Source organism: Ciconia boyciana, chromosome 2, assembly GCF_034638445.1.
Source record: "Ciconia boyciana chromosome 2, ASM3463844v1, whole genome shotgun sequence".
NCBI lineage: Eukaryota > Metazoa > Chordata > Aves > Ciconiiformes > Ciconiidae > Ciconia > Ciconia boyciana.
This window is the reverse complement of record NC_132935.1, coordinates 23,170,747-23,185,848: the sequence shown is the minus strand read 5'-3', so window position 1 is coordinate 23,185,848 and position 15,102 is coordinate 23,170,747. Positions and strand designations below refer to the sequence as shown.

The window sequence follows — 15,102 nt, the reverse complement described above, 5'->3', positions numbered from 1 at the left end:
TCCAAGAGTCAACTATGCATGGAAAATAAGGATTACAAAATTCGTGGTAACGTCTTATATAGAATAACCTTAGGAAAGGAAAAAAAAAGGAGGAATTTAGAAGGAGTTATGTCAGATGCTGAATATTTGTACATGCACATAATGCATTTAACCTGTTACATACTTCACTTATGCTCACAAAAATCAACTGGAATTACATGTATGAGATGACCACATTATTATATCATAGTTTCAACAAATTATGCCAAGTCTTGGGTCTTTTGCTGTATTAGACAAATGGGAAAGTTTTTACATAAGCCAAACACAACAGCTTGTCTTACAGATATATTTCATAAAGTACTGTACTTATTTTCTAGCAAACATCACACTGATCCCTGACTAATAATTTTGTAACAGGAACTTAGGTGTTCAGCAATTAATATACTAAAACATGTTCATGAAAGGCAACAAAACTGTACTAAACAAACAATCACAGCAGAGGTTGGATTAACAGTTTGGAAATACTCTACGCATTTGCGCAACAGCTTCAAAAAGATAGGAAATTGCTGCATGGTCTGTTATAAATCTTTTACGTGTAATATGCTTTAAAAAAAAAAAAGTAAAATGCCTTAACACTGCTCAAGGAGGTTTTTTTTAAATCAATTGCCAATAGTTCTCCTTATCCAACTATAAAAATGCTTCCAAAAAGTAAAATTTAAATGTCTTCTCCCTCCTTAGTATCTAAAGTTCCTCATTCCATAAAGGTAACTTCTGTCATGGAACAATTAAGGAAACGTGAAGAACAGCGAACAAAGAGCAACCCAAAAGAAAGAAAGAAAGAAAGAAAGAAAGAAAGAAAGAAAGAAAGACTAAGAATGCTGCATGTCATCGTTACTCATTTTTGAGCCAAATTAAATATTTGTAATGCAATCTACTTATTAGTAGGTACTTACACTACAGTTTAAAATAAACTTAACATGCAAAAATTTTATAACACCTTGCAACACCAATGATCAACAATTAGATTTAAAATACGTGACTATCAAGGTTCTTGCAGAACTTACCTGCTAATATTCAGAATTCATTAATAATTTTGATAATGAGTAACAGTATTTGTCTACTCTATATTTGACAACATATCACAGTCTACTTTCGCATTAAATCAGAATCTAAACCACCAGTGTGTACTATCACTAGCTTTTTCCACAGCAAACTACTTATTACAAAGAAAAAAGGTGCAAAATTACCTCTGGATGAGCCTAGCCTGGAAAGTGATGAGCGCCGAAAGGATGGATAACCAAAGTAACTAATATCTTCTGAAAACATAGCATCAGCATCAATAATGACACTTGGGTGAGCAGAATGTATGTCAGCATCCAGAAGAGACATAAGATCCTCTATAAGAGGAGACAAGGGTCTTAAGTGAATAATCAGCTACTTAAAACATCAGCTAGAGAGACCATCAACTAAACAAATATCAAAACACAAAAATCCTGTCTATTAATTGAATTTCTGCTCTTCAGATTCACCAGTGCAAACTCATGTGCCTCCTATGCAACCACATTTACAATCAAGCTTGGCGGACTAGTGAACAAAACCAGTTTCCCTACAAGAACTGCTCTGTCACTTACCTAACCACATTTCCCAAACAAGACTTGCTCAAAACACATTTTTCTGTAACCCAGAAATTCAAACTTTAGCCTGTCACTTGAAAGAACAAAGCGCTAGGATAAGTACATATACATACATGTGCACACACACTCATGCACGTAACGCAGAACTCCAAAGATGACCTAGAATTAGGGGAGGACAGAACTGAGCGTGAAAGTTGGCCTTCACAAAGCCACGTCTTTGATGTCAAAGACTGTATGTTCCTCCATGGAACGTTTCTTTCAGAGAATGGCGTACTTGTTTAATTCACAGGCTAGTAGCTTGCAACTCTCAGTACAAAGCTTTAAATGGTAGCTACATTAAGAACAACAACAGTTATCTGGAAAAAGCACCATTTTTTAATACCATGCAGTTAAAAAAAAAAACAAAAACAAACCAAACAAAAAACAACCAACCAACCAAACAAAAAAAAACCCAAAACAAAACAAACAAAAAGATGAACTTAAATACTGTGACTGCCCTAGCTTCTATGTTAGAAAACTTGACTTTCTCTGAAGTACTGATCATCATTAAACTATAAAACAATTTCCTTCCATTTACTAAACTATGGCTACTATCCGCACACAAAAGAGGCTACTGAAAATTAATGTAATTTATTGAAGTCCAGCAATATGGACTGACAAGACAACTAAATCTGACTACCATCTTGCTGCTACAGAAAGGACAGTCTTACTTCCCTCCTTCATCCCTGTTGCAGGAACCTCCTTGGGGCAAGGTGGGATTTCTAAACCTACAACTAGCACATTCACCTGGCTTGAAACAATACTTCATAGGGTATAGAAGTAAGGTGGGAAGCAATCTTCAGACTGACTTAACTAAGTAGTCAAACAGAGCCCCAAAGGTGGTGCCTCACCGCATGCAGCAAAGCTGACCGGACCCTACTGCTGCCAAAGGAGACAGTTCTGCCCCTTCCCAAACTTTCAAGCAAATCTGACTAAAAATCAGGCTCCCCAAATTAGGTTTCAGTTAACCCATGCAGGCACACAAACCTCACCACCATGCAAGGGAATGGCAGGGTAGCTCCTTCTGGCAGCAGGACAACCTCATCTGCTTAAACCACTCGTGAAGCTAGCATGAGGCTATACACAGAGTCCCTTCAGGGAACACAAAAGGAGCACATGTAATTTCAACACATCCAGTTCTCAGCCTCAACCTCATCATAAGCATAAAACAAAATAGTGGCTAGAAATTAAGGTCTATAGTTAAATAAAAGCATCTTAACAGTATCCTAGGATACTAACAGTATCCTAACAGTACCCAAGAGGGTATCCAAAAACTGAAAAGGAGCTAGAAGTCCACACTTACAGCCAGTATTAATTCACTTAATTGTTCCACTTATTGATACTGAAAGTATTAGAGACTTTCACATCCCTGCACATCAGAATATTCATCCTTAAATTTCTAAAATCTCTTTTCCAGGAAATATAACACATACCAACTACAACCAGCTGTCCCCAGAAGAACAGCGCTGTAACTAGTGAGCGCTGTGGATTTCAAAGCAAGCAAAACCTTCACGAATGCTTTTTGCATTAAATAAGTAATCCACTCAAGTGTAGTCTGTGCGTCTAAAAGCACACCATTTGGGACTCAAGGGTCCATGCAGTACGTTTTAGGAAGTCATCCCTGACCGACTGCTTGGAAATCCTAATAAAATTCGGATTTGGCAAACAGGCTCTGCCTTACTAAAACACTTCAGATCCCTCAGAGTGGCCTTATCCTGCCTGCTACTTCATCTATTTGCCACTGGCTTTCCACAACGATAAAGCGGAGGTACACCTCATTTTAAGAGTGTCAGCTTGTAAGTACCAGACTTTAAGAGCTTGAAACACAGCTGAGACTGTTGTATCTCCCAATATTCACACGCTGCTCCTCTCCTCCCACAACCATCTCTTCCTAGGTAACCTCCAACCTCTCTCTAGTCTAGCAACTCGTTCTCATTTTTTTTGGTCACTATCCAGCCAAAAATTGCAAAAAACCTTTATCACTTTTTAAGAACAGAATTAGCCAGTACAGAAAAGAACTCTCCAGCCTCGTTCAAAACAGACAATGTTTTTTTTAAGGTAACTTAAGCCAGAAATCCTCAACAGAAAATACACACTAACTTGTGACACACACACACACCTTCCACCACATTAAGGCATCTTGAGTTTAGCTGTGTTTCCAAAAAGTAAAGTAAAAATTTAAGCCATCAGATTTAAGAACCAAAACTATGTGGGTTTTGGCTAAATGTGCATTAAGATGAGTGAGGAAATGAAGCCTTTTCTTACCCTTTTATTTCAGCTTCATATCAGATTTTAATTTTCTTCCAATATTTCTGCAAGAGATCCCCCTTCTTCCATTTTCTATACCAGCAAACAAAGGTGTTAAAACCAGTAGGGACAGGAGCCAAATCCACTCCCCTTCAAACATCACTGGAATTTTTTTTAGTGCTGTGAAAACACAGATACTGCAAAGCTACATCCAGTCTAAGAATCCAGGGGAAAAAACATTCTCTGGCTTTATTTTCCTGCTCTTCAGAAAAATCCCATGGGATGATACTAATTTCTTGTACCATGTTAGACTAGAATCAGACTGCACCTTTCACATTTAGATGTGATAATTATGATCAACCTATTTAGGTAAGAAAGTACCTGTAATTCACTACTAAAAACCACTTAAAATTGAAAGGAAAAGGATATCCAGCGCAGAGGAAAGAAAGGGGAAAAAAAAAAAAACCACACAAAAAAAACAACCACCAAAACACCCACGAATAAAAAATACCAAGTTTCAGTATGCACATAAGCAGCAATTCAAGTACTGAGAAAATTTTTATTTTCAATAGCTCCATGAGTAGCACTATCACTGGACTTATTAACCGAAGGCATTGCCTAGATCGATTCTGATCTCAAGTTGAGCTCGCATTAAACCTTCTCCCTTAAGGGGGCAATCATAAGTTCTCTCCTCTCTTCTCAGCTGCATATTTTTATGAAATATTCAAGAATTCAATGCCTTTAGTATCTCCTCCTCTTTCAAGTTTGGATTAAATTGGCAAAACTGTGACAGTGAAGGGAGAGAAATATGTATTTTGGTTTCCTGGGAAACCAGACTCAAACAGAACTCCAGAACTCCTTTCTTGACAAGATATATTTATTCAAAACATTACCCAAATTGAAGTTCATCTTAAAAAAAAACCCAAAACCAGAGAAAACCAAACCACACCAACAATATCACAGAAAAAACATACACCCAATTGTCTTCCCCAAAGGCAAGCCACTGAACTGATCCTACACTATGCTCCGGCTCCCATCTCCCCTCACTGCAAGCCAATACAGTAAGTACTGCTGCAATACCAGCCCGTCTCTCTTCTCTCCTTTAAAAAAACCAAACAAACAAAAAAGGATTTTTAAACAAGCTCTTCTCAATTCCAAAATCCAAAGCAGTCTGGATGTTGCCAAACCTATGTTTCACAAGCACCACTAAAGAGAACCCACTATATCATGCAGAAGTTACTGAGCAAACATGCACACATCTGAGCTATACAAACAACAAAATATTTTTAACTTCTACAGAATCTCTATACTGAAGATTAACAGAACATAAAGCCCAGAATAAGCCTCTAATACAACTTGATATGAGCTGGAAAATCAATCTAGAAACGTTCAAGTTTTCCTATGCTAAACGATCTTGTTCTACGTAGTTTTTACCCTGATTGTTTATGTACTTGTTATGTATCAAATGAATCCACATTCCTCTCTGCTACCTATCATAAAACAAAAGAAACAGGACTAGATTAAAGAAGTCAAAATAAAAGCACATAAGGGTCCAAAAATAAGTATCTGAGACACTTATCGAAGGCAATCTGTACAGAAAAGTTCTGCCCTTCACTTAATACATTTTGAAGAACTCGGGAAGAACTGAGACATGTTTTTTGTTACCTTAAAAAAATTCAGATGCATAACCTTTACAATACTAACTGGAATTATCACAACTGATATATTAATGAAACTATGATGTATTGAACAAGAATTTATTAATTTCACAGTGGTTGGAAAGCATCTTAGCTTTTTGATTATTATTTTTTTATTTTTATTTTTAAAATCAAGTGTAAATTACTCTTTAGTGTTTTAAAAAACTTTCTCTGTCTTGGAAGGCTTAGAGGAGTAACCCCTAAATTTAAGAGTTACAAAGCACCAGACATGCAGAAGGCAGAAAGTAAAAATTAGCATATGCTTTTAATCAAAATGCAAGAGCCTCAGAAGTCCTGAGGCAAAAGCAGTCTTGTCATTTGGGTTTTTTGTGCTTGGAAGTAACAAAGTCAAAAACCTTTAAAGCATAATTTGACATAATTTAAAAAAAAAAAAGAAAAAAAGGTTCTTTGTCTTTCAGAATCATTTATAAAAACCCAATTAAGAATTGAATTCATATAGCATTTATCAGTTATCTACAGTTTTCTTTTATGAACTCTGATGTTATAGTTCCAAAAGAGCATCCAGAGGCAAGATGACAAGTGAAAGCAAGAAGAGTGCAGTTTCTAGAGCAAAAGACTTAAAAAAAAAAAGTTCTACATAGTTCTGAAGGACAGAATGTTGGTATTTTTCCAGAGAGCTATAGGTAAGTTTCTCTGGCCATCAGGTTTTCCTGGAAACTAGCCTGCATGGTTATGTGACACAAGCGAGGACTGGTAATTTGTCCTATTTAATGTACCAACAATAGAGTCATGACAGCACTGACTAGTGTTCAGCTAGACTTTTCCTACTGTTTTAATCGCATTCAGATATCAAATTAATTCATTTATGTGCAAACTTATTTTTGCCCATAAAACTGAAATAACTTAAGACAGACAGAGAAGGCATAGCATGTTCTACAAATTGCAAATTACATCTCTGAAGACGGGAGTTAAGACATATCAAGTTTCATTTCAGTTGTCATTTCCATGTCTTTTCCCACAAGAACTGGGGAAGAGTTAGCCCAGTTTCTCTGCAGGGTAAAAGAAAAAAGGGAAGAAAACAATAATATTAGGAGGTTGCAATCCCTTATAGGAAAGATTAGTCTAAACAGGGGAGAAGCTTTAAAAATTAAGCCAAGGGCAAAATTGTTTTCTGGACAGCTAGTGAGGACAGTGAAACTCTGCATACTACTTTAACCTATCTCAAATACAAAAGACTCACAGACTGCAGCGCAGGCACCTTCAAATAAGTTACCAGTTGCTGGTTGTCAGACAGTCCCTATTAACTGATCTTTATGATCTCAAGAGGTACTAAGAGAATAGTTAATGCTGTAGAAAGCTGGTTAGTATGGTTAAAAGGAACTTCTACTGTAAATGATTACTAACAGTGATTTATATCCTGAAGGCCGGTTCTGGACAAATGCATTCAGGTATGCTTAGAGTAAGAACTCCTGCTTTGAATACCTGGAAAGAGTTAGGAGAATTTACTTCCTCCAATGCATCTGTCTAATGCTATTAAGCTGATCACTAAAAAACAAGAATCAAATTAAAGATTTTTTTACCCCCTTCACCAGAGGATTCGTGATTCTACAGCAAAATAAAGAAGCTTGACAGATGCAACTAAAACTAGAAGAGGCAAAATTAAATACAAAGCACTCGCTGCAGAACAGAAAAAAAAAAAACAAAACACCTTTGTCTAATCACATGATTGACAAGATAAAGATGGAGGAAGCCCATGAACCTTCCTGGTGAACCAGATGAGCAGAAAAAAAACCATTTATTAGAAAAATATCTAAAGGTCATTTTGACACACAGAAAGAAATGCTAATATGTAGTCAGAGTTCAGATGTGTTCTTTTCATGCAGTGCACCTAAACACAAATGTTAGATTTGGCTGCTATGTTTTCAAATACGTTTACTCAGCAAGAAAAGATTACCTAAATTATTTAGCCAATGCAAAAGAAGACTCAAAGTCTTTTACAAAAAGCAACTGTATGGGACAGACAATATTTCAAAAATAGCTGGACTTCAATTACAGCATTTTACTGGTATAGCCAGAATACTAGAGCATTTATGAGGAGAACTTGAGATGAAGAATAAATTCTCAATCTAACTGTAATAACTGTAAGCTGTTTTGCCCTCACTTGAGGCATTTTGAATTTAAAAAAAAGCTGTATAATTTTTGCTCTAAAAACTGCTGTATCTTAAGAATATATGTTAGTAGTAAAAAAACATGCAAGTCACTAGAAGGTTTTAGAATTAGCTTTTATGAGCAAGCCACACAGCAGTCTCAGCATCTCGTTGAGCAGCAAAACACAGACATAAGTAATGCTGATGTTACAAAGCCTGGGATCCTAAAAAAAAATAAAAATAACTTTCATGCCACCCACAAACAGGGTCAACAGTTATTCTTCAATGCCTAACCTAATCCCTCAAGACATCCCAGTGCATCTTTTGTTTCGCACATCTTTATACTTTGCTCCTATAAGCAAGAACTGTCTTCACTGCATACCTTGCACAGCACGGAGCACGCTGTCAGTGCTTAAATACAGAAAAATAAGAACACATTGGCATTTTCTTATCAAAAGTTGCAAGATACAAACCTCCAGGAAGATATGATTCACTTGCTGTGTCATCCCCGTCATCTCCATCTTCATCATCACGACTCAACAAATTATTTACTGCAAGGTTTACATCAAGATTTGTTCGCTGGAGTTCCCGAATAATAATACTTCTGGACTTCCCTTGTAAAACAACTTGTGCCTGTAAGAGCAGAGTATAATTGGTTACTGGTCATTCTCAGCTCACCAACCATAAGAAAAGAATGCTTAATTCTAAAAGAAGTCTAATAAAAACCAAAAGTCAATCACAGTACATACAGACAAAGGCTCACATAGATTTTTCACAGTATCTTGTACTAGATAGTCAACCTTCTCTCAGTTCAAGTTAGGCCACTGAATTCCAACCCTGGTGCTGAACTTCCTAATGGAATCTTAGAACCTATTTCTTGAAATGCTTAATGCTGTAGTTAAAGGATAAGCAAAATCTGTTTTTCAGAATGTTCTATATGTTTCTATAAAGGTGTTTAAACTTACTATGTCAATCAACAGAGTTTTGCAATCAACTGTTGTTCCAAAACTATACCTCAATCCCTGTCTTTTTCACACAGTTTTCTCTTTCCACTGCCCTTCGATATGTAACCACCTTATTTCCTCTGTTTTTCTCATCATTCTGTTTCTAAAGGCTTATCTTCAGCAGTTTCTGCAACATTTAGATTTTTATTAGCAAAGTGCAAATTCAGAAAAAACCTTCCAAATGTTAAACAGATGCAATGGATTTATAAAAACCAGAAGCATTCTGGTCTATTCCACTAACCCTAGGAGTCAGAGCATTTTGTTTTTCCAGACAGACTACTTTAGAGTTACCCCAAAAATGGTTTAGACACCTTCTGTTTTAAAGGTAGATAAGTATGCAATTTTTTTTAAAAAAGCAAAAGATCACAGCAAGGGAAGCAAAGTTACGACTTAACCACCAAACCATACATTAGATTACTGAATGGAACTGTCTGGACCACAGGGTATTAGTCTATTTTTCTATTTCATGTAAGGTGTTGAGGATGTCAGTAAACACTCGAAAAAACCCGGAGGTGAACAATGAAGTAAAAAAAACCCCACCACCCCACAGCTGAAAGAGACCACTGGAGGTCATCTAACCAAACCACCTCCTGAAAGCAGGGCTAACTTCAGAGTAATCAACACCTCCAGTATCTTGCCTCTGCAAAGGCAGAAGCTCCGAGCTTTTACTGCGTTTTGAATTCAAAAAGAGAAAGGAACTAGAAGCCAGTCTGTCACTGGTGGGTCTGTAGATACCTTGCCCGCTAGCTCCTGTCTTGTGCCAGTCATGCTGTAGGCCATTCAAAGCATGCACACAGATTATCTTTGGTGTAGCAACTAACATCTGTATTCCAAATGTAGACTAGCAACTTGTTTTTGAACTAAGAATTAAAATGCATTAACTAGTCACATATTTTGAATGTATTATTTTCTTCAAACATGGAGAAAAACATTTTAACAAACTCCACTTAATCACACAATGCAATGTCCATCAGCTTATTCAGGCTTTAGTGCATTAAGAGGCAAAAGCAGAGCAATTTATACCCAACATTCATCAGTTACATTTACAAAAACTTAAGTAGAGATGTCCATGAAGAAAAATTATTAGTATTTTAAAGAGATTAAATATGTTTAATATCTTTCATTTAAATCTAAAATGGATCACTCCTTTTATCAAACAAAAAAAAGTCAACCTGCCCCCCTTCCTTATACTCCTTCAAGAAACTTAACTTTATTAGCTACATGCTTGATACAATTCTCAAATATTTGATTTTGTCACTACATCTTCCACCTGCAAATGAATAATGCATGACATCCTCATCTAGATTAAACATATACCTTGTCTTAGTGGAAGTTTGGGAAACAAAAATTCTAGAATCCAAAAAAGTCTCACTCACACTACGCATTCAAGAATAAAAGCAGTTCAGCTAGAGAAAGTCAATCTTTTCAATTATATGCCGTTAATCCTTGGAGAAAATGCACTATTATGACAACACATTCCTGTTCACATGCTATGAGAAGCCCTCCAGGTTTTTAGCAACAAGCAGTTTCAAGCTCCCGTACCTGTGAAATGAGTTCCTCTGGAATGACTGATGCTGGAATCACTGGTTGTGGTTGACTTCCCAGCAGTCCAGATCCTCTATCACGTCCTGTGCGTATAACTCTGGTCTGCCTTCGAGAATCTCGAGCTCCAGCAGATGATCTACCAGAAGATCCTCCTCCACTTCCACCAACCCCTGAACTCCAGCGACTTCTAGAAGATTTAGATTATAATTTTTTTTTAAATATAGCAGCATACTTTGGGGACTACTTCAAGAAGTAAGTCTTTAGCTTTATTACTAATAACTTGTAGTCGGTCTCTGAAAAATACTGCAGATTTACTTCACAGACAAACACTATGAAAGTATATCTCAAAACTAGTAAGAACAAGAGCACCAGGCAATTGATAAAGTTCTGAATTACACAAAAGAAATATAAAACAGGACTCCAACTGGAAATTGCACTCTTTCCTACTCATCTAGTTGTGTGGACGTATACATACATAAACACATGCATGCACCGGTTCCCAGAGTTTCTAAAAGCAACAGTACCAGCAGCATAACATCTAACACTCAGCTGTTAACTTCCTACTATAAAAGCACATATGCAACAGCTTCATGGTCAGTGGACTCTGTTTGACAGAAGGTCACTATACTCAGATGGGTCTTCTAAAATTTCTGAGACTTGATTTACATTAAGAAATTGCTTAAGATTACACCGGAAAAATCAAGTAATCTTCTTTACTGCAAAACAAATCTTACACAGGATAGTTCTCTGATGCTCATGGATGGTTTTCAAGAGATACTCTATCCTGGACCTATTCCTATTGAAGAAATCAACATCAACTGTATACATTGCAAAAACATGCCTAAACTGACTGAACAGTTTTTTCATTTCTGTGAGTCAGAAGCAAAGCAAGGGAGTAAAAGGGCAGTGATCTGTAGAAACAGACAACTCACCATCATTACAATTTCCCACTAATCTTAACACCACAGAACTGTGTCAACTAAATCTGGTCTGGATGTAAGACTAGATGCTCTGTTGTCATGAAAGGCTAAAAGACTCTAGTTTGTTCTTCAAGGTTAACTAAACGTTGTTGTACAAATCTACCTTAAGGGATATTGAATATGGTATTATTGCTATTTAATAATTAGTATCAGCAGAACCTTCCTGCTCTCAATTACCCTAATCCTCAATCACCTTTCAAGAAAAAGAAAAACATTTAAGAAAGACAAGAAAAAAACTGTATGTTCTCTCAAACAGTATCTAATAAATTCATGTTAAAAGTATACCACATATAGCTATAAAAGCTAATTAAATAAGAATACTTGTCTTACACTTTACGGCTTAAGTTGATTACTAACATCCTTCTCTCTTTTTGTTGTTGTATTTTTTTTTTGTCCTGACAAGACCATGCAATCACAGAATAACTCAAGTAACTGCTAAGGTGAGGCCCTGTCACAGAGACATCTACATTTTCAGGATTTTAGAGAGAGACCACACAGACAATGACAAGACAAAAAGCAATTCAATGATTGCTTTAGGAGAAGTCTTGTCTCATGAGTTAGAAAAAGAGCGCTAAAAAAAAAGATACTACTGAAAATGGAAAAAAAAAAACCACAAAACCAAACCAAAGAAGAATGTGACATTTTATATAAAACAAGCCAGTTAATCTGTTTCTAAAGGTGGGAAGGGGGCTGAAGAGAAAAGAAGGGGGCTGAGGGGAACTCAAATTCTTCCTACACAACAATTCTCAATTCAAGTCTCAGCACAGAAGATGTGGGTTTAAAGAAAAGGTTACATATTAGATTTTAATATTTATTACAGATGTATTTTCTACTTTAAGTTAGAAACGATCAATGACAGACTTAAGACATCTAACAGTTAAAATCATTTATATTTATATAATAATTCAAATATTCCAAGTGTGTCCTAACTTGGTCCTGTTATAGAGAAAAAAAAAATCACAAGGACACAGCTATACCTATGAAAGCTGTCTAAACCTAGAATAAATATTAATATAGAATGGAAATCTTTCTGCTCATTTCATTTTCACCTACTACTTTTCCACATCTCTCCACTGCATACTAGCATGCTAGCAATTTTCCAAATCCAGTGATCTAATCTAAGGGCTCCACAGTTTGAACATTTTTAGACTCAGTTTATTAAGTCAAGTATTGCCTTAATTTAATAGAGCAGTTATAGTGTCTACTGCTTCTCTACTAGTTCGGTGACTTTCAACTACGTAGTTCTGAAACATGCAAGGGAAGAAATCAGGAACTCTTCAGGGCTGGTCTCCTAAGCACATAGCTTCAAACAATTTTAACCAGTTATGCCCAGGTAAAAATAACAAGGAAAAAAAAAGTCTTACGCTTTCCACAGTAAGTTTTTAAACATGACAATACCAGTTTGCCTTTAAAGTTTAACACATGGATTTTAGGTTCAGACACACAAAGGTTTCACAAAAAGTTTGGGGGGGTGGGCAATCTTTCATGCAACTAAGCCCCAGATTAAATTAGCTTATTTGGTAACATAAACAACAAATTCACTTTCATGGAAAAGCTGTAATTCCTCCCTCTTAACGAATCATTCACATGCAGAAACCACAGTTTGTAAATGCAATTCTCCTTACTATGGTTAGTAACCTTAGGAAGCAGCACTGCTCAACATGTCTTACAAAAGCATATAATGAAGAGTTCACTGTGATTATGTAATGAAGATTAATTTACATTGCTATATAAAGGGACACCATCAATTTTAAACCTAATGATAAAAAAATTTGAATTTGTATAGTACATTTAGTATATAGTACAATTTTAAAGGTTCTGAGCAACAACCTTTTCCAAATGTTCCCTTCCTATTACTATGTATAAGACCCCAACTAACAAAACACCGCTCATTACTTGGGGCAGGGGAGAGGAAGGCACAATACAACTGAGCAAATGAAGGTCTGCAAACATAGATAATGAAGATTCTTCCTGCATAAATGCACTAATTTTACTTTATGCTGCTAGTCTATCAGGGTCTAAATTGATAGCGTCCCTCTAAAAAACTGCTTTTCAAAATCAAGGAACTAAAAATCGTTCAAAAAAAGACAACACAGCCAAAACCAAATTATTCTTCACACATACAGGAAGAACGCTCTGTACCTAGGTACTGAAGGGTCACTTGCGTATCTGTTATTTTAACCAAGTCAATAAAGTTTTTTTATTATACCCTACCTACACAACTGCTGTAATTATACGTTCCCTTATACATACTGCATACAATTTATATATGTGTATACACATATACTCAAATATGGAACAAACAGATTGCAGCCTCAATCCTATCAAAACTTACCCAAGGGTGTTGCCTGCCAGTCTGCCCAGAGTTTCAGAACCAGACAGAAACCATGGGGAGTCACTAGTCCTGCCTGGCCTGGATGTCCTTCCTGCCCCTGAGCCACTGCTCAACTTTGAACTGAAAGTAAAAGATGGTAAATCAGTCACAAAACAATCCCAAATGGGTTAAGAACAAAACCTGGAATCCCAGGTCTAAATTCTCAGGGACTTAGTCTGGTAACATACCAGCTTAAGCAACACCCTTGGGGAATATTCCAAACTAATCTAACTGTATATTAAGAGGTACACTGGAAAAAGAAAGTGGAAAGCATGCCTAACAGATCTTATGTACATCGGCATTCCATAATAGCACAGTTGCAAATACATATTAAGCTAATTAGTGATTTTGAGTTAGCCACTGCGCTGAGTTTTCAGTTAGCATATATGTACAAATTGTAATCACCAGGTGTTCTATCCATAAACCTGAGCCCGAGTATGCTACTTCAATATTAAGAAGCAGTTTACATTCAAATATGAACCATTAAATAGTCCTATTAAGGGGGACTTACCTGTACTGAAGACAACAGGTCTAGAAAGTGAGACTCTCCAGATGGGACCACTTTCAGAGCGGATTCTACATGAGGCTTAACAATTTAACACCATTTCTTTCATAAGGATTATTTTTGGAGGGGTTTGTTTCTTGAAGTTAAAGAGATCCTGTCTCACTTCTTTTAGAATCACATCTATTATTTACTCCTACACCAGTTTGTCAAGCTAGGCTGTTTGGCTGCATCACCATAACCATTATGTATCTACTCAAAGTACCCATTCCAAAGGCAATCTAGTTTAAAAACAAACAAAAACAAAACCAAAAAAGCAGCCAAGCTGCTTATCCAGTTCAAAAGAATGATTTAATATGAAGAAAAGTGTTTCTTACCCATCATTATTATCAGGTTTACCCAATTCCAATCTGTCTGGTTGAACTGAAAAACCAATCCTGCAGACTCTACCATCCTATATTTAAAACAAGAAAACCAAGTGTCCAAAACTGAAATGTAAGACAAGTTGCAGAAAAAAATACAAACAAAAACAAGTCTTCAGTTACTGAAGAATGTTGATCAATTTGATGTTAGAAGAATTAATTTTAACTGTATGGTTTCAAGTTTGTTATCTGAGCAGATTTAAGTAATTTACCTCAAGAAGAAATGCAGCATGATTTGGTCCCACCACACACTGTTTAATAGTGGCCTGTTCCAATACATTCAAAGGGGGGTGGCTGAAAAAAAAAGTGAGCATGTATAACATTTTTAAACTTTTACAGTCTGAAAAAAATAAAAAACAAGTGGTATACGGAAGGAACAATGTGCAGTGACGCTTACCGATATAAAAACATTCAAGAATGACTAAACATGTGCATTAGTTGAAGCAGCTATGATGTATTTTGGTCATTAAGCACAGAAAATACAGAACAAAACCTTAAAAGGTGATACAGTTTTCATTTAATTTGATCAGCATTAAACAACAGGGGTTATACTTCAAATTAAGGAGTCACT

The 15,102-nt window shown here is 36.2% G+C and overlaps 1 protein-coding gene across 1 annotated transcript in view; it reads right to left on the bottom strand.

Annotated features, from left to right (window-relative positions):
- UBR5 (ubiquitin protein ligase E3 component n-recognin 5) overlaps positions 1–15,102 on the bottom strand; it is a 92,281-nt gene that overhangs the window by 57,090 nt on the left and 20,089 nt on the right. The window contains exons 3-8 of the mRNA XM_072852089.1: positions 14,744–14,825; positions 14,487–14,563; positions 13,569–13,688; positions 10,251–10,440; positions 8,178–8,337; positions 1,227–1,376 (exon numbers count right to left, since the gene is read on the bottom strand). Of these exons, the coding sequence (XP_072708190.1) occupies positions 1,227–1,376; positions 8,178–8,337; positions 10,251–10,440; positions 13,569–13,688; positions 14,487–14,563; positions 14,744–14,825 (779 nt within the window). The remainder of the gene's footprint in view (positions 1–1,226; positions 1,377–8,177; positions 8,338–10,250; positions 10,441–13,568; positions 13,689–14,486; positions 14,564–14,743; positions 14,826–15,102) is intronic.